Here is a 20916-nt window from a genome sequence, read left to right on the forward strand (position 1 = left end):
TCAGATCTTTCAGGAAGAATTCTAAATGTTACTCAGGGTTGGAGTCCAGACAAATTAGGTTCTTGAGTGCACCTCCACTGTAGATCCTGGAAGACCAGAAAACTTAGCTCTGACTCCCCATTTGGGCCTCAGTCTCCTAATTTATAATATGTGTGGGTCTCAAGACCTTTTGAGGAACAATAAACTATATTAACCAATTCAGAGAGAAAAATCAGCATTAAGAAATATCCTTAGTCTAACAGAGGAAACTTTTAGCAATGGATATGATGGTTGAAGGAAAAAAACGCAGGAAATCTGACATTTTTTCAGATCTACAATGTGTCAGGTTCTGTGCCAGGGCCTTTCCAGATTTAGCTTCTCTAATGTAATCTAATCTCCATAACAGCCCTAGGAGGTAGAATTTATCACTATTTTTATATAGGAGGAAACAATCTAGAGAAGATTGAGTAATTTGCTCAAAGCCACACAACTCCTGGAGCTGGAATTCGAGGCCAAATCTGTCTTTACTCAAAAGTTCATGTTCCTTCCATTACACCAACTAAAAAAAGGAAAAGTAACTGGCACCTGATTCAGGACCTCACTTCTGAATTCTTAGCTGAAAAAGTAGCAACTACAATAGATGAAAACAGACAAAACAGCCAATTGCTGCTTTCTCCCTTAACCTTTAATTCCAAATCATTTTCTATCCTCGGCCCTCTTCTCCAGAATTGTCCTTTTTAATCCCATTTTCTTCTACTCTTACCAATTCAACTGAGCATTATATGCTTTTTTCCCAACTTTTAAATTTAAAGTAAAATTGTGTCTAAGACCTTTCTGTTGACGTATGTATGCTAACTTTAGGATAAGGGTTATCTCTGGGGAGGGAGGAGAATGGGGTAAGGGAAAGACATAAAGGGACTTCTACTATAATTGTTACATACAAAACATTTATATATATAACTATTAAATGTAGGTAAGAGTCACCTACATTTTGGTGACTCTTAACCCCAAATATATATATATGTAGCCCTTAGAGATCTTAGCCCCCCTTCTGAGGCTTATATATGTTAATGAATTAAATCCTCACAACCACCAAGTAAGGGCTAATATCATTCCCATTTTAAAGATTAGTAAGATTAGTGGTGGTAATTCCAGCACTTTGGGAGGTCAAGGAGGGAGGATGGCTTGAAACTAGCAATTCAAGACCAACCTGGGCAACGTGGTGAGACTCCCATCTCTACAAAAAATAAAAGTAATTAGCCATGTGTAGTGGTGTTTGCCTGTAGTCCTAGCTACTTGGGAGGCTGAGGTGGGAAGACTGCTTGAGTCCAGGAGTTCAAGGCTGCAGTGAGATGTGACTGTGCCACTATACTCCAGCCTGGGTGACAGAGTAAGACCTTGTCTCCAAAAGTAAAAGTTAAACAACTTGCTTAAAGTCATACAGTTAGGAAGTAAGAGAGATAGGGTTTGAACTCGGTCTGCTTTTGGAGTCTGATCTCTTAACTACCATGCTTGCTATATTTGCCATCTTTAAATTACTGATGTAGAATAGTGATTTTTTCACAGGAAAAGAAAAGAAAAGAACAGTGGTTTTTCAACTAGCTGGGGTGCACAGTAGAACTACCTAGGAAGCTTTTCAAAAATACTAGTGATCAGTCATTGCCGGTGGGAATGCAAAATGGCACAGTCACTTTGGAAACTAGTCTGGCAATGTCTTACAAGCTAAACATAGTCTTACCATACAATCTGGTAATTGCACTACTAAGGCATTTACTCAAATGAGTTGAAAATTATGTTCACATGAAAACCTGTATTTTAGTGTTTATAGAAGCTTTATTCATAATTGCCAAAACTGGAAGCAACCACGATGTCCTTTAATAGATGAATGGCTAAATAAAATGTAGTAATCCATATAGTGAAATATTATTCAGCAATAAAAAGAAATGAGCTATCAAGCCAAAAAAGACACGTAGGAACCTTAAATGCATATTGTTAAGTGAAAGGAGCCAGTCTGAACATTCTAAGCATTGTGTGATTCCAACTATATGACATTCTGGGAAAGGCAAAACTATAGAAACAGTAAAAAGATCAGTGGTTCCCAGGGGTTGAGGAGGGTAAGAGGAGAGGAATGAATAGGTGGCGGATAAAGGAATTTTAGTGCAATGAAACGATGCTGTATGATACTTAATGGCAGATACGTGACATTACGCATTTGGCAAAATCTATAGGGCTGTACAACACATAGAGTGGACCCTAACATAAAGGATGGACTGCAGCTAATAATAATGTATCACTATTGGTTCCTCAATTGTAACAAATGTACCACATCAGTACAAGATATTAATAACAGGGAAAACTGTGGTTGGGGGAGTGAGTATGTGGGAACTCTGTACTTTCTGTTCAATTTTTATATAAACCTAAAATTGGTCTAAGAAATAAAGTCTATTTTAAAAATGAAGCCTAGGTTCTACTCCAGAACAATGACTCATAATCTCTGGGAGTAAGGCTCAGGAATGTGTACTTTTAAAAAAACTCTGCAAGAGAATCTAATGTATAGCTAGAGTTGAAAATCACTGACCTACATCTATAGAGAAATCTCAAAGGTACAATGTTGATTGAAAAAAAGAAAAAAGTTACAGAATCTTATAGTATTAAAAAACCCAAAATAGTTGTATATATTCCTTATGAATATGAACCTACATTGGAAAAGTATAAAATATAGATGAGAAGAACATGTCAGCGGTGTTAGCATATGCTAAATCCTAACACATTTACAAGTTATCTCTAGGGGGAGAGAGAGAAATGGGGTTACGGAGAAATACAAAAGCATTATTTATTATATTTGTTACATTCATTTCTTAAAAATAAAGAAAAATAATTGAAGCAAACATGGAAAAATGTTAACATGGTAGATAATATTTGATTACATTCAATTATCTGTACTTTCCTACATTTCATAATGCAATTAAAGAGGAATAGGAACATCTTTTCTTCTAAAACAAGAAAAAAAGAGGTAAGAATTGATAATGATATAGATTGATTTGTGGTGAGGGGAGGAAATAGTTAAGGGAAGTAACACTTGGTTTTTGATCTTTTTCAGAGACTCACAAGTTGTGCTGTTTGTTTTGTTAGTTGGCTTCATTAAGAGGTAGAGGAAAAAGAAATGGGAAAAGGAGCTGAGTAAGAATGGACCTTGGTAAATGAATGTCAACTAAATGGTCCAGTAAATGGACCACTGAGAACTACACTGAGGCTGGAGTAAATACACAATAAATAAGCCTGAAATACAGAGCTTTGGATTTGGAATATTAGCTTTACTTGTACTATGGACTTTTGATTTCTTCTGGTTAGTGGAGTTGATCCTTTGTTCTTGTGAAGTATGGGAGGAAAGAGCTTCAGTTTAGTTCAACTCAACAAAGACGACAGACAGAGAAGTGTGATCCCATTACCAGCCAGGATGTAGCCAAAAATAACGCATAATTAAATTCTAAGCTCATGGTTTCTTTAAGAGAATTTTATGTTCAAATAGCTTGAGAAAGTGCCTCTTCAGCATCTGTAACTATTGCTCAGGTAAGGGATCTTTTTGTCGGCAATAAATGGTAATGGAATCCCTTCCTTAGAATCTAAATTTACAAAACTGTTTACCAGCCAGTGATAAGCTTGCTCAAGATTTTTGAATACTTAAGAAAACAGGGAAAGCATGAAGAAACGAGCAATTTTATCTTAGGGATCTTTAGCTGTGGCTCAGGTATCTTAAGATCATAAACCTTGGGGGCTTATCCAATGAGCTTCTTTAAAGCACGTTACTTACAAACGTCACCTTTATGAAGATAAAACCAGAGAAATGTAAAATGAATGTACCCACTGGATTGTGTGTCACTGCTGAATAGAAGTTTCAAGTGGAACTATTTCTAACCATAAAGTCTATATTTGTCTTTGACCCACAGCTGGTGCAGATTGAGAATTCTAGCAGTTTGGGAGAAGTTAAAGCCTCTCAACAGGGAACACTCTGCATTTAAAGGATCCTGTAAACTGCAGCACCAGGAAAACCATGGTCCAAGTTCTTCATTCTTCAGCTTGCAGTCACGTCATCACCATATGCTGTATACTAGAGTATTTATGGCTTGAATCACACATGGAGCCAGTCTTATCTCAGGCAACCATGCTGTCTGCATCAATATAAGATAAAACTGTGCTAATGACAGGAGTGCATGTTTAAATGTACGTTTCCACGTATGGGATAAAATACTTGGTCAAATGAAGCTTTATGCTACTCTTCTCTGCAAATGTGGTATTTGTTTTATGGGGCAGCAAAGGCAGGCATTAGCTTCATCTTTGCATCTGATTCTAGACAGATGGTGATGCTAAAAGGTTAATACTTAAGTTACTGTCTTTTAGTTACTATCTAACAGCAGGACAATGCTCTTAGAGTTTATGGAATTATTAGCTACTTTTTAGTCTGCTTGAAACTGGAATGCCATACCTTGCCAGTTATTTTAGCTCCACTCTGCTCCTACTAAGTAAGGTCATTTTTGGTACAGTGATTTGTTAGACAAGACAAGTAAGATTCAAGTAAAAGATTTGTCACTGTGGGTTTCACTTCTGTCCATCTGATGACCAGGCTGCTCTGGCTCTGTGCTTATATATTGAGAAGAATTTGCTAGGCTCTTGAAGTTATCTTAACGCCATTCTTCTCTCTGAAGACGATGGTTTCATTTTTTAACAATATCTTGTGGGGGAAGCCTGACCCAGAGAACTGTTTAAGATACCCATATTTCTCCATCCTGAGGCAGGAAAAGAATTCTGAAAAGGCTATAGGGATTGGAACTCTCATACTGTGGGATATAAAAATTAGGATGATAATTTCCTTCTCCACTTTTGTGGGTTAACCCAAAACTGTTATTTGAACTACAAATTCCTTGAGATTAGGGATTGTATCTTTTTTGTTTTTGTATCTCTAGTACCTAGTTTAATGCCTCAGTAAGTGACGAATAAACAAATGAATGCATACATGCACAAACAAATTATGTGTCCTCTTTTTGGTCCTCCATTGCAGCCTTTTGAAAGCTGAGAGAAGTTGATGTTATAGAGTTCTTAAAGGTTTTTCAAACTAATGGGAGAAAAACTGGGATATAATTTGAAGAGACATTTGGGGGAAGTAGCTCCAAGGAAGGTTAGTGTTGACTCCAGGTAAATAGTTTGAAAATCATAGCACCAGGAATGTTATTATCATCACTAAAACAATTATTAAAAAATTGAAAGAGTAACTGCCCTCAATGATTTTTTAGACATCATGAAAACCTGCAACTAACTGCTACAATATGACTGTCCTCAGGAGATGATAGGTCATGTATGGAGCCCACATCTATAGGTGTATATGCACCTTGTCAATGATTATACATATACATTTCCTGAAAAGCCTATCAGTTAGTTACACTGGGAGACGCACAACGTAGTTCTAAAGGCCTAGGGAGGAACAGGCCATACATGTTGGGAGATGAACCAATTTTGCAGCAAAAGAACTTCAGAAGGCAGGGACTACAATGAAATAGTTTCTTACATATAGTGTATGAAAGTCTGCTAAAGATGGGGGAAAAATGGTTCCAACTGCTTTAATTACCTTAAAAATGTGTGCTTTGAGGATGTGATGTCCCAGTTCAATAGTCTGCTGTCGGTTTAGTTTTCCCTCTTGGCGGGAAAACCAAAAGGCAAGTAATGTGTGACCACTCCTGCAAAAAAAGAGAAATTCATTTTAATTAATTAATTAATTAATTAAGTTGACATGGAGTCTCACTCTGTTGCCCAGACTAGAGTGCAGTGTTGTGATCTCGGCTCACTGCAGCCTCTACCTCCTGGGTTCAAGTGATTCTCCTGCCTCAGCCTCCTGAGTAACTGGGATTACAGGCACCCACCACCATGTCTGGCTAATTTTTGTATTTTAGTAGTGAGAGGGTTTCGCCATGTTGGCCAGGGTGGTCTCAAACTCCTGACCTCAGGTGATCCACCCTCCTTGGCCTCCCAAGGTGTTGGAATTACAGGCGTGAGCCACTGCGTCCGGTCTGATTCATTTGAACAGAAATGTTAATGCCCTAATTCTGCTTTGGTTGGGGGACTCTTCAGGTCCAGTCATACCTCCAACAAAACTATACCATTCAACTGGTTTCTTGGGGAAGAGAACCTACTCCTGGGCAAAGAATGGGTATTGAAAGGTTCCTAGGCAGTTCCTTATCCAAATCACATGTATAAATACCACAAAATGTCAGTTCTAGTTGGCTTACACCCATCCCACACACAGATGGCATTACAAGATTTTCATTTTTATTTTCTGTCTCTGTCAGCAACTCTCATTCCACCCATGCTTAAATGTCAGTGTTCCTCAGGATCTCATTCTTGGTCCTATTCTTTCCTCGCTCTAGATTAGCTCATCCATCCTCAAAGCCTTCACCACCACCTATATTCTGTATCTTTTTCTTTATTCAGACTTTTCTTCTCAGCCTTAGGCCAGTATATACCCAACTGCCTATTGTATTTCCCCATTTGGAGGTCCCATAGTACCTCACACTCAACATGACCCAAACTGGACTTACAACCTCTTCCCCAAGTGAAGTCTTCTCTGATCAGCCTCTACCAAGGCCCTACCCTTTCCTTCTAGCTGAGGAGAATGGAGGGCTTTCTTTCTACTGCCACCAGTATAGACTGTATATCCTCTCGCACAGCGTTTGCCATACTGTCACATACTCTCTCCTCCACTAGATTGAGGTTCCTGATAGCATCCGTTCCCCATTACCTCCTTGCTAACAGATCCCAAACCTGTTTATGAAAGAGAAAGCTCTTTTGTCTGCCTCTGGATATTGTCTTATCTGCCCATGATGTCCAGAACTGCCTTAGTTCTCTTGTAAATCATGTGGTCAGCTGGCTTGAAGACAAAGTCAACAGGAGGGTTAGACTAAAAGAATTGCAGAAAAATAAAGCTTAAGCCCTATTAGCTGCCCTAATTCTGAACTTGCTATATGAGGTAATAGATTTCTTTACTGTTTAATCTATTTGAATTAGAGTTTTCTGTTTTTTTCCAGCTCAAAGCATCCTAATGATACACTTCTTTGTTAATGTATGTGTGACATGTATGATATTTAGGGTTGTATTTCTACTTACATTCACGAAAGAAATCTGAATTACTTATATTTTCCATAGTGCCTAACATTGTCTACTGCATATAAAAATGCTCAATAAAACTTTAGAAGAAAAAATCTGGCATTAAAGAAAGGACACTAGATCACCTTTGAGATGTGTTTTCTTACCCCGTTTGTTATGCCTCTAAGAACTACAGACACTTAGAACTGTCTCTCTATGGCTGGTATGCTTTGGCTCTGTGTCCCCACCCAAATCTCACCTTGAATTGTAACCCCCATAATCCCCACATGGTGGGGACTTGGTGGGAGGTAACTGAATCATGGGGGTGGTTTCCCCTATGCTGTTCTCGTGATAGTGAGTTCTCATGAGATCTGATGGTTTTCTAAGTGTCCAGCATTTCCCCTGCTGGCACTCATTCTCTCTCCTGCTGCCTTGTGAAGAGGTGCCTTCTGCCATGATTATAAGTTTCCTTAGGCCTCCCCAGTCAATGTGAGTCAATGAAACCTCTTTTCTTTATAAATCACCCAGTCTTAGGCATTTCTTTATAGCAGTGTGAGAATGGACTAATACAGTACATTGGTACTGCAGAGAATAGGGTGCTGCCCAAAAATGTGGAAGCAACTTTGGAATTGGGTAACAGGCAGAGGTTGGAACAGTTTGGAGGGCTCAGAAGAAGACAGGAAAATGTGGGAAAATTTGGAACTTCCTAGAGACTTGTTGAATGGCTTTGACAAAAATGCTGATGGTGATATGGACAATGAAGTCCAGGATGAGGTGGTCTCAGACAGAGATAAGGAACTTGTTGGGAACTGGAGTAAAGGTGACTCTTGCTACACTTTAGCAGAGACTGGTGGCATTTTGCCCTTGCCCCAGAGATCTGTGAACTTTGAACTTGAGAGAGATGATTTAGGATACTAGTGGAAGAAATTTCTAAGTAGCAAAACATTCAAGAGGTGACAGAGCATAAAAGTTTGAAAAATTTGCAGCCTGACAATGCAATAGAAAATAAAAACCCATTTTCTAGGGAGAAATCTAAGCCAGCTGCAGAAATTTACATACTTAATGAGGAGCCAAATGTTGAATCACCAAGCCAAGGGGGAAAATGTCTCCAGGGCATTTTGAAGGGCTTCATGGCAGCCCCTCCCATCAGAGGCCCAGAGGCCTAGGAGAAAAAAGTGGCTTAGAGGGCTGGGCCCAGGGCCTTGCTGCTTTGTGCAGTCTCTGGACTTGGTACCTGGCATCCCAGCTGTGGCTAAAGGGGCCAATATACAGCTCAGGTTGTTGCTTCAGAGGGTGCAAGCCCCAAGCCTTGGCAGCTTACACATGGCGTTGGGCCTGTGGGTGCACAGAAGTCAAGAACTAGGGTTTGAGAATGTCTGCCTATATTTCATGAGATGTATGAAAATGCCTGGATGTCCAGGCAGAGATTTGCTTCAGGGGCAGAGCCCTCATGGAAAACCTCTGCTAGGGCAATGTGGAAGGGAAATGTGGGGTTGGAACCCCCACACAGAGTCCCCACTGGGGCACTGCCTAGGGAAGCTGTGAGAAGAGGGTCACCATCCTCCAGACCCCAGAATGGGAGATCCACCAAGAGCTTGCACTGTGTATGTGGAAAAGCTGCAGACACTCAACACCAGCCCGTGAAAGCAGCCAGGAAGGGGGCTGTACTCTTTGCAAAGACACAGGGGCGGAGTTGACCGAGGCTGTGGGAGCCCACCTCTCACATCAGCATGACCTGCATGTGAGCCATGGAGTCAAAGGAAATCCTTTTGGAACTGTAAGGTTTAATGACTGCCCTATTGGATTTCGGACTTGCATGGGGCCTGTAGCCCCTTTGTTTTGGCCAATTTCTCCCATTTGGAACGTGTGTATTTACCCAATGCCTGTACCCCCATTGTATCTAGGAAATGACTAATTTGGTTTTGATTTTATAGGCTCATAGGTGGAAGGAACTTGCCTTGTCTCAGATGAGACTTTGGACTTGGACTTCAGGTTAATGCTGGAATGAGTTAAGACTCCGGGAGACTGCTGGAAGGGCACGATGTGTTTTGAAATTTGAGGACATGAGATTTGGGAGGGGCCAGGGGCAGAATGATATGATTTGGCTCTGTGTCTCCACCTACACCTCACCTTGAATTGTAATCCCCATAACCCCCACATGCTGTGGGAGGGACCCAGTGGGAGGTAACTGAATCATAGGGGCAGTTTCCCCCATGCTGTTCTCATGATAGCTGCCGGTTTTATAAGTGTCTGGCATTTTCTCCACTGGCACTCATTATCTCTCCTGCCGCCCTGTGAAGAGGTGCCTTCTGCCATGACTGTAGAGTTTTTAAGTGTCAGTAAAGAACCTGGAACACAGGGGATGGGACAGCTCCCATCTTACATAGGACTCATCAAATGGATTTCATTCCAAAAAGATTTTAAAAAGGGATTTTTAATTTTTGACTTTACAGAATTTCTAAATTGTAGTGGATACCAGATCACCTTGTTTGATTGGATAAATTAACCGTAATAGAAAGGAAGTTATTTAATTAGGAGAATGCCTCAGACAAGTGTAGCTTGCATGGAATCATCAGTATCATCTGAAGGTGTTGAGTCCAGGGTTCTTTCAAACTCATAAAATCTAGAAATTGACACTGAACTCTCCTTTTTTTTTTTTTTTTTAGACGGAGTCTTGCTCTGTTGCCCAGGCTGGAGTGCAGTGGTGTGATCTCGGCTCACTGCAAGCTCCACCTCCCAGGTTCATGACATTCTCCTGCCTCAGCCTCCTGAGTAGCTGAGACTGCAGGTGCCCGCCACCACGCCTGGCTAATTTTTTTAAATATATTTTTTAGTTGAGACGGGGTTTCACTGTGTTAGCCAGGATGGTCTGCATCTCCTGACCTCATGATCCACCCACCTTGGCCTCCCAAAGTGCTAGGATTACAGGTGTGAGCCACTGCGCCTGGCCCTGAACTCTTATTTATCCCATGAAAACTCAATTTAGTTGATAGGTTATTTTATTTTTTTCTTTTTGAGATGAAATCTCGCTCTGTCACTCAGGCTGGAGTGCACTGGTGCGATCTCAGCTCACTGCAACCGCCACTTCCTGGGTTCAAGCAATTCTCCTGCCTCAGTCTCCCAAGTAGCTGGGATTACAGGTGTGTGCCACCACGCCCAGCTCATTTTTTGTATTTTTAGTAGAGTTGGGGTTTCACCATGCTGGCCAGGCTGGACTTGAACTCCTGATCTCATAATCTGGCTGCCTCAGCCTCCCAAAGTGCTGGGATTACAAGCGTGAGCCACTGCACCCAGTCTATTTTAGTTTTTTCAATAGAGATTGTTCTTTTTGAATAAGTTATTTTAACAGACCACATGGAAGTTAAGACAACAATACAAAGCATGTATGAAGTATCTTACTCTCAAGATCTCAAAATTCTGTCCAGCTCTTAACAGTAAAATTACTGGAGCCTCCCTGGTATAAGAATTATTACTTTAAGTTACTCATCCATGGCTGTTCCACTGTGACTAGAACTCCTGAATATAAGCCTCTGATCCACTATCTACGCTTTAGGCTGTTAATGAGAATTCATGCCTATTGGGATTAATGTAAAAAAGCTTGTGCTTGACAAGGAAATGAATTTTCAGTTAGACATAGAATTGACTTCGCCCTAGTGTTTTCATTTTACCACCATAACTAAGAAATGCTGGTGAGATGTCTGCATTTCTCTAGTCTTCATTTCAGCTGGCTAGAGATAACTACTTGCTTTTACATCAGGCACTGAGGAGAAACAGCAAGTAATACAGGTCAAGGATAAGATGAAGGTGGCAACTATAGTTCATTTCTTTTTGAATACAAGCATGCTACATTATTACTAAAAGAATGGTTCTGAATAGTACACTGGACTCAAAGTTTGTGGTATGTAGGACATAAGGGAAAACAGCAATATACATTCTATATTGGCTCCCATGGTGACATCTTGAACACTGAGATTTAATTTTGCTTCTTGGTCTGCTGGATCTCTCTACCTCCACCATCATCAAACTCACTTTTTGAAGTTGGAGCTTTCCCTCAAAACCATATTCTCTCTCTCTCTTTTTTAAATATTGCCAGTTACTCAGGCATAAAACACAGTAGCTATTTTCCCCCTCTCCTATACTTTCTCTCCTGAAAAGTCACAAGAATCTCATTCTCTTCATTTTATTCTCTACTGCTCCCTCCCTGGCCATCACAATAATCTATGTTGCAGAAACTTGATCAAAATTCTGCTCAAAATTATTTGCTAGTTTTATTTTCCCTCTGATATAAAATTTAAATTCCTTAGCATGGTATCCAAAAGCTTTACATAATTTGTTCCTTGCCTATTTGTCTGTCTTCACCTCTTTACCTTATCCTTTCAATTCCAGACACAGTAAATTATCTGTAGGGTTTCAAATATGCTTTCCCTCTGCCTGGAATTCTCTTTCCTGTTTAGTTCATCAGAAAAACAATTTCTCAATCTTCAAATGGCAATTCACATCATCTCCTCTGTGAAGCCTCCCCTGGTGCCCTCTGATAAACTCAGGGGTTCTTTCCTTAGGTTCCTGTTGTACCTGGTACACATCTCCATTACAGCACCCACTGCACGGCACTCTTCTATGTTGCTCTACATATGTGTGAAAAAGCATGGCTTCTATCCTCAAGAGAGTCTAGGTAATAGGAGTATATATTTGCAAAATGGATGAGTAAGTAATAACATCTTATATCTGTGTATCTTATGGTTTTCAAAATACTTCAGGCCAGGCATCATGGCTCACACCTGTAATCTCAGCACTTTGGGAGGCCAAGGTGGGAGGATCACTTGAGTCCAGGAGTCCAAGGCTAGCCTGGGTAACAAAGCAGGACCCTGTCTCTACAAAAAAGTTAAAAAGCCAGTTGTGCTGGTGTGTGCCTGTAGTTCCAGTTACTTGGGAGGCTGAAGCAGAAAAACTGCCTAAGCCCAGGACATTGAGGCTGCAGTAAGCTATGATTACACCGTTGCACTCCAGCCTGGGCAACACAGTGAGGCCCTGTCTCAAAAAAAAAAAAAAAAAAACAAAAAAAAAAAAAAAAAAACTGAAAAATCAAAATAATAATAATAATAATTTTTTGAGACAAGAGTCTCACTCTATTGCCCAGGCTGGAGTACAGTGGCATGATCTTGGCTCATTGCAACCTCTACCTCCTGGGTTCAAGCAATTCTTCTTCCTCAGCCTCCCAAGTAGCTGGGATTATGGGCGTGTACCACCACGCCCGGCTAATTTTTGTATTTTTAGTAGAGATGGGGTTTCACCATGTTGGCCAGGTTGGTTTTGAACTCCTGATCTCAAGTTATCTGCCTGGCTTGGCCTCCCAAACTGTTGGGATTACAGGCCTGAGTCACTGCACCCAGACAAATATTTTAATAATTTTTAGATTCTCAAAAAAAATCATTACACCATAGGTATAGCAGTAAATACTACTCCCAATATTATGGCAGAGGACTGACTGAGACTAAGCAAGATTGAGGGACAGACCCAGCTTACATGCCTAGGAAGTGAAAGGGCTAGAATGAGAACTTCAGTGTTTCTGAAGTCCTAGTTTCCACTGAAACCTAGTTCCATTACCACACTGACAAGATTAGCAACTTGATTTTTGTTTCAGAGCACATTTGTGTGAAAAAAACTCCACCACTGTAAAGAACAATATACTCATTTGTATAGTATAAACTCTGAATTCTTTAAACATAATTAAAATCAGCAACCATTATTTTGACACTTTTTGATTGGCATTTTGAGAAAGAGTAGGTAAGAAATAAAGTAGAGACAGCTCTAGGAAGCATGACATGTTTTAAAGCAAGACAGGGCACAACTATGTTTTTCCCTTTATAATTAAAGATGATGAGGCCAAGGCACAGTGGCTCTCACCTGTAGTCTCGGCACTTTGAGAGGCTGAGGCAGGAGGACTGCTTGGGTCCAGGAGTTTGAGACCAGCCTGGACACCACAGCGAGATCCTATCTCTACAAAAAAATTTAAAAAATTAGCCGGGCGTGGTGGCATGTGTCTGTGCTCCTAGCTATTTGGGAGGCTGAGGTGGGAGGATCACTTGAGCCTGGGAGGTTGAGACTGCAGCAAATTGTGATCGTGCCACTGCACTTCAGCCTGGGTGGTGAGCAAGACTCTATCTCAAACAAAAGCAAAAACAAAAAAAGATGGTAACCATAATCAACTTTCATATGGGTTCAGATATGGTCATAAAGGCCATGGGGTAGGGAAGTGAAGACAGAAGATAATTACTTTTTTTTTTTTTTTTTTGAGACGGAGTCTCGCTCTGTCGCCCAGACTGGAGTGCAGTGGTGATCTTGGCTCACTGGAAGCTCCGCCTCGTGGGTTCACGCCATTCTCCTGCCTCAGCCTCCTGAGTAGCTGGGACTACAGGTGCCCGCCACCCTGCCTGGCTAATTTTTTTTTGTATTTTTAGTAGAGACGGGGTTTCACCATGTTAGCCAGGATGGTCTCGATCTCCTGACCTCGTGATCCACCCGCCTCGGCCTCCCAAAGTGCTGGGATTACAGGCGTGAGCCACTGCGCCCGGCCGAGAATTATTTTCATATAACTTATATAATGATATCATCTTGTGATTCAAAGTTACTTTACAAATTTCCTTACTGGCATTCACAGTGCTGCCTCTTCATCTCTAAAAGTCAAACAGGCCTATGTTTAAATCCTAGTTCTGCCACTTACATACTTTATAACCTAAGACAAGACACTGAACCTCTTTGTGAGACAGGGATAGTAATATCTACCTCTCAGGACTGTGGTAAGAATTAGGTGAGACATATTAAGTGAATGTATTTTATATTTCTTTTATATTCTCCAGAGTAACTAGTGTAACGCTAAACTAAAGGAACGTCCAATAACCACAAATAACTTTAAACATATAGGAAGATGACTGTGTGTTCAAATGGAACTTCAGTCTTCAACGTGTGTAGCAGGGTGAAATGTGATATCCTGTCCTTAACCCTGATCCCTACCCTTCCACACCGTACCCTACTACCTTTGCAGCCAGAAGAGAAGTCCACAGATCAGGGAAAAATTACTGGGGTACAGATGCCATTCACTGCTAGCAAATGAAACTTGGAGGTGTAACTTCAGGCAGAGGGGAGGATAAGGACAGAGCTAACTGGTCCCTAAGAAACAAGGTAAAAGGCTAACAGGAAGAACACAAATTTGTCATATAGACCAGAGGTTTTCAGGAAGATAGTAAATCTTATATTCAAGGCATATTTGATTTTTGATATAATTAGGAGAGAATCGATCACAGGTCAGAGTTGAGGATCCTTCCCCCAGCACTCTCCCTTCTCCCCTTTGCTGGATAAATATGTGTGTTTTGACAAAAGTCAGAGAAGGTGGTGTCCAGAATAGCAGAGAACAAATTCTACTTGCATTCTCATTTGTAGGCATGAGTAGTCCCTTGATACTGGAGACAAATGATACTTCTGGATAACTAGGGGTTACAAGGCAGTGAGGAACTACTGTCATTTGATGATCCTATACCTCAAGAGTTTAGAGCTATGGAGTCTTAGAGCAAAACCCTTTCTAAAGCAAGAATCACTCCCCTCTGTCCTCATTTAACAGTATGGAAGTTGGATAATAATTGTTTTACACAAAATATACAATGGCATTATGTTTTTTGTTTTGTTTTGTTTTCACTTAGCATCCCAGGAGATAGTAGTCTTAAAGTTTCTATTTGTAGTACCAAAACATGCTAACAAATAAACTTGGATATTTCTAGCATGGATAGTTTCTCACTCTTCTAGTCAGAGTTACTAATATGGAGTCACGCAGATTTCATTAACTTATGATGACAAACTTAATACACAACCTTCTCATGCTTCAGAGAAACAACACTTAGGTGCTTTGATATATATATATATATTTTTTTTTTTGAGACGGAGTTTCACTCTTGTTGCCCAAGCTGGAGTGCAATGGTGTGATCTCAGCTCACTGCAACCTCTGCCTCCCGGGTTCAAGCGATTCTCTTGCCTCGGCCTCCTGAAGAGCTGGGATTACAGGTACACGCCACCACGCCTGGCTAATTTTTTGTATTTTTAGTAGAAATGGGGTTTCACCATGTTAGCCAGGCTGGTCTCGAACTCCTGACCTCATGCGATCCACCTGCCTCGGCCTCCCAAAGTGCTGGGAGTACAGGCGTGAGCCACCGTGCCTGGCCAGGTGCTTTGATATTCTGTGTGAGGGTCAGATGTGACGAAGTGGTATAGTTACAGCCAGTTGGCAAGAAAATGCTTGTAATCTAAAGCCTATCTTATAATTTGGGCAGAAATAATATACATTGCTGTGAAGTGTCTTTATATTACAGAGGTTAATGTGGGTTATTTAAAGAGACCTAGTGAGATGAGAATTATGAGGCAGAAATGGCTGGCTGCCTCCAAAGATTGTGCTCCCCTTCCGAGTCAAGAGTTCTTGTTGGCAAGTGGCTTCCTTGCCAGGGACCGTGCAATCAAGTGGGGTTAGGTGACTCAGTTCTGGTTAATGAAATGCAGACAGAAATAATGTTCATTTTAGACCTGGCCCACAAGAATCTTCCACTCTTACACTGTTTTTTGTCTTCCCCCATCTGCCAGCTGATAAAAACAATTACCCTGGAAAGCAGTGTGTGAAAGATGGCAGAGACTCCAATGGCCTGCGTCTCTGAAAAATGGTACAGGGCAGACCCCTTCGAAACCATGTGGTGCCTTTGGACTTCATGTGAGTGAAAAATAAATTTCTATTGTGATACATCACTTAGGTTTTGGGGTTTACTTATTTCAGTAGTTAGCAGTACCTTAAATAAAACAAGAAAATTACTTTTTGAGGGATTACTAACAGGGGATGGATAGAGGATGAAGAAAGAGTAGAAAGAAGGACTAAGGAAGTGTTTATCTCAATATCAGTGAAAATGGGCAGAAACAAACATAATATCCTCATAAATTAGATATTTGGGATACTAGTGGGGACACTAGTTATGAGGTTTATAGCAACAATCTAGGTGAGAAATGCTAAGAATTATTAAATGAGAAGAGAGAGCAGGGTGTATGTGGGAGACGCATTTTGGTGATACTCAAAAGCACTTGGTCTTTTTTTTTTTGTGTAGGGATAAAAACTGCAATTAGGCCAGGCGAGGTGGCTCACACCTGTAATCCCAGCACTTTGGGAGGCCGAGGCGGGCAGATCACTTGAGGCCAGAAGTTCGAGACCAGCTTGACTAACATGATAAAACCCCGTCTCTACTAAAAATACAAAATTAGCTTGGCATGATGGTGCATGCCTGTAATCCCAGCTACTAACAAAAATTAGCCTGGCATGGTGGTGCATGCCTGTAATCCCAGTTATTCAGGAGGCTGAGGCAGGAGAATCACTTGAACCCGGGAGGCAGAGGCTGCAATGAGCCGAGATTATGCTACTGCACTCTAGCCTGGGCAACAGAGTGATACTCTGTCTCAAAAAAAAAAAAAAAAAAAAAAAAAAGCTGAAATTATTATTCTTTACCACAAGACTGTTGAAGCATACTCCATGAGAAGAGAAAAGGAAGAGGAGTCCTTCTGTCCCATGACAGTAATGAGTCACTTTCTATCCCCAGCAGCCTTCCAGTATAAAAACCTATTTCGAACACCTGCCACTCATTCCTAGCCAATATGAAGTAATTTTTCAAACTTACAGCTAGCTGAAAGTATTCAAACTATGGTATCATCGATAGATTCCCTACCAGAGCCCACCATAAAGAGGGAAGTTGCTTTAAAAGGATGTTTCTCTTGTGTTACTAGGGGTCTTTGTGTTTGCAAAAAAGTAACTTGTAGCATGACCTGATAAAGTGGTATTTTCAGTAAGATTAATTCCTCTGAGAAATTAACCATCAGGTAACCATTGTTTAGGATATGGGGAATTTAGTACTTCTAGCAAGGATCCCCATGCCTCCATCTCCCTTTCTGCCAGTTGGACAAAGGCGTCTTCTGGCCAGGTTCTTAATATTCAATAGCTCCTGAGCTCTCGCAGAAATACCAGTGTGGCAACTAAAAAGATATGGGTTTCCAAAAGTTCAAAAAGGTTTGTTCAAAAAGGACTTTAAGTTGCCCTTTTGATAGCCAGGTTTCTAGAACTCATCATCCTTTGCCTCTCTTCTATGTTTAGTCTCTTACTTTTTAACTTTCCATTTCCCAATGTCAACCAACATAGTCAAACTTTTCCCTTCCTTCAGTGCTAAAATTTTGGGAAGCTGAGTCTATGGTAGTGGTCTCTACTTTCATTTCACGTGTAGTTTTTAACTTACAGGAATTGGACTTCTGCTACCAAACATTCTATGCAAAGTATTCTAGCAAAAGCCATATATGGCCTCTTACCCTTTGCCTTATTGCAGTACAAGGTACTGGTGAGTATCCCCTCCTTGAAATTGCCTTCTCCTTTGACTTCCATGACCTTACTTCCTCTTGTTTCTCTTTCTAATTCCCCTCTAAATTACTATTTGGTTCATCATCTTCTTTCAGCATTTAAATATAACTATTCTGTTTCATGCTTCTGAACTTCCTACTTTATATTCTTGGGTGATCTCGTTTAGTACTATGGCTCCTACTGTCAGTTATTTGCTGATAATGCACAAATTTATAGTTGCATGCCTTGAGCCTTCTATTTTTTTTGAGATGGAGTCTCGCTCTGTCGCCCAGGCTGGAGTGCAGTGGCCGGATCTCAGCTCACTGCAAACTCCGCCTCCCGGGTTTATGCCATTCTCCTGCTTCAGCCTCCCGAGTAGCTGGGACTACAGGCGCCCGCCACCTCGCTCGGCTAGTTTTTTGTATTTTTTTTAGTAGAGATGGGGTTTCACTGTGTTAGCCAGGATGGTCTCGATCTCCTGACCTTGTGATCTGCCCGTCTTGGCCTCCCAAAGTGCTGGGATTACAGGCTTGAGCCACCGCGCCTGGCCTCTTTGTCTATTTTCTAAAGGCACACTCCTAAATATATTTGTGCATCTTTTCTCAGAGGCAATTCATTATGAACATGTCCAAAATAGGACTCACTTTCTCCCCATAAGCCTGTTCTTCCTCCTGCCTTTGCTCGTGTTAGAGCCCCTCCTCCATTCAGAAAGTTCTATGTTGGTTAGTAGCATCACTATTATCCATCATTCAAGATAAATCTCGTCATTTTTGATCCCTCTGTCCTTACCTTTCACATACCATATAGAAAAAGGCCAAGTGCTTTTGAGTATCACCAAAATATCTCTCCCACATACACCCTGCTCTCTATTCTCCTGTTATAGGTCTTACCATTCCTCATCTGGACTATTGCTATAAACCTCTTAATTAGTATCCCAACTTTCAGTCTCTTCCCTTCATTTCAACTCATCTTCCATGCATCACTTGTCAGAGCTATCTTTCACATAATCAGAGTTATCAGATCTTTGTTTCTTCCTCCTCAAAAGGTTATAGAGGCTCCCTGTCATCTACAGAATTATAAAGTCTTAAATATGGCATTTAAGGTTTTCCCAGTGACATCTCCTATCATCCTCTCTTCCTGATCATGCATCTTATTCTCGCGTCATAGCTGCTCACAGTCCCCCAAAGGCATTTCATATGTTCTCACTCTTCCTTGTTTCTGTTACGGCCATTACCTTTTCCTTTCTGCCTACAGGGCTCCTGCATTCCCTTGCTGCTTAACGGAATTCAACCCATACTTCAAGGCTGAACTTTAATGCTACCTCTTCTGAAAAGTATTTATTTCCTCTTTGTCTAGGTTCCTACAATACTTTGTACTATGGCACTATTGTTGGTTGCTTTGTCTGACTTCCCTTTAGAGCAGGGGTGTCCAATTTTCTGGCGTCCTGGGGCCACACTAGAAGAAGAAGAATTGTTTTGAGCGACACATAAAATATACTAACACTAAAGATACCAGATGAACTAAAAAAACTGCAAAAAAACTCATCATGTTTTGAGAAAGTGTACAAAATTTGTGTCGGGCCACATTCAAAGCTGCCTGGGGATACATGTGGCCCATAGGCCATGGGTTGGACAAGCTTGCTTTAGAGTATAACGGCTTCAGTGTCAGGGGTGTCCTAAGTCACCTAAGTTTCTCTAGTGGTTAGCACAGTCCTTGGTGTAGAGAAGCAGCAGCTCAATAAGTGTTTCATGTTTCATGAATGAATAAAACTAAGCAGATGGGTACAAGGAAGAGCAATGCAAGGACTTCCAGATTCACTTTCCAATTCAGCACTCAATTTGACTTTGAATTTGCAGGTATTTCTGCTGTCGCTGTTAGACTGTGAAATGAGTGTGCATATGACTCAAGTATTAAGAATAGGTTAACAATCCTGATCTTTTCCATCTCTCTTCTTAAAAATTCTTCCAACAGTTAAACTTTAGTTGTTGCTGTCTTATAGTCTGCTTGTTGCTATCCATTCTCAGCAAATGATACTCATGCTTCTTGGCAAAAATTATTTCTTCCATTTTTCACTTATCAGCCAGTAACTGCTTCGGTATATTTTTTCATGGCTTTCTCATGGAAGCTGAATTCAAAATATATTTCTGGTTCCCTTGTGCTACTGTTTTATATTCAATATGGAAATGTATGACCCTCGTGAAAGTAAATTATAAGTATGACCAAATGTAGAAATGAGTGGAAAGCATTACCTCCTTGTAAATATAGAATCTGAATAGGAATTTGCTGCTTTCTCCCACTTTGCCTCACATCTTCCTACTGCCTTTCTGTTCTGTTAACACATCACCAGCTCTAGGAAAATGGTCATCTTTTCTCTGTTCCAACACGAAGTCTTTAGGTAGCTGGCAGGGCTTCATGAGGCAGAAGAGCTATGACTCCACTGAAATGTCACAGTTTGAAACACCAACGGTAGGCACAGGAAAATTTATCACTTCTCTCTTTCTCCTCCATGCCCCTCAGCTCTTTGTTTATACCTCTAGCACAGCACTCTGCCTTGAATTATAGCTAGTTATAAATGTGTCTGTTAAGAACACTAACCTGTAAGTCTTGGTAGACAGATCTAACTTGTATTTGTATTCCCAGCAGTGCTTACGACAGAGCCTTAAATATATTACTTAATAAATATTCACTGAATACTTGCTGAAATGCATGTCTTCACTTAACTCCCGAGGCATGGTAGGAGGTAACAAAGTGAACAAAAGATACCATCTGTTGAGTTGTGAGAAGAGTTTCTCAAATATTTTAAGTTGCTAGCTTAAATTAGTACCACTTATCATTCCTTTGTTCGCTCATTAGTTCGTCATCAAAAAAAAATTTACTGTGCGCTTACTGTGTTCCAGGCACTCTACTAATCATTAGTAACACACAGGGAGCAATACAGAAAAGGTTCTTGTCCTCACTGAGTTCATTCTAGAGAGAAAAGTGGACAGAACCGAGTATTCGCCTACAATTAATAATACATTTGATGTTAGAAAGGAGGTAAAAAGGATGTTATGATTTTACTTAGATAAGGTGACAAGCAGAAGTCTTTCTGAGGAGGTGGCATTTAAGCTGAGATCTGAAGGAGTGAGAGATCTTTCTATGTGATGAGATGCCTGGGAAAGTGAGCTCCAGATGGAGGCAACTGTTAAGTGCAAAGGCCCAGAGATGGAAAAGTGCAAGTTCTAGGAACCAGCAGAAAATTGTGAATAAGAGGGAGAAAGAATGAACTTAATTCAGGGAGGGAGGCAGAAGCTATATCTATAAATACAGGGCTTTGAACAATCTGGCCTTGATTTTACTCTAATCATAGAAAGCCACTGGAGGATTTTCAGGAAGAGGTTACATGGTCTGATTTGTGTTTTTAT

The 20916-nt window shown here is 40.7% G+C and overlaps 1 protein-coding gene across 8 annotated transcripts in view; it reads right to left on the reverse strand.

Annotated features, from left to right (window-relative positions):
- Positions 1-20916, reverse strand: part of TANC2 (tetratricopeptide repeat, ankyrin repeat and coiled-coil containing 2) — a 468803-nt gene that overhangs the window by 42868 nt on the left and 405019 nt on the right. For all 8 annotated transcript variants that reach the window (XM_050764933.1, XM_050764941.1, XM_050764940.1 and 5 more), the window contains one exon: positions 5600-5708. In XM_050764933.1, the coding sequence (XP_050620890.1) occupies positions 5600-5708 (109 nt within the window). The remainder of the gene's footprint in view (positions 1-5599; positions 5709-20916) is intronic.

Source organism: Macaca thibetana, chromosome 16 (genome assembly GCF_024542745.1).
Source record: "Macaca thibetana thibetana isolate TM-01 chromosome 16, ASM2454274v1, whole genome shotgun sequence".
Lineage (NCBI taxonomy): Eukaryota > Metazoa > Chordata > Mammalia > Primates > Cercopithecidae > Macaca > Macaca thibetana.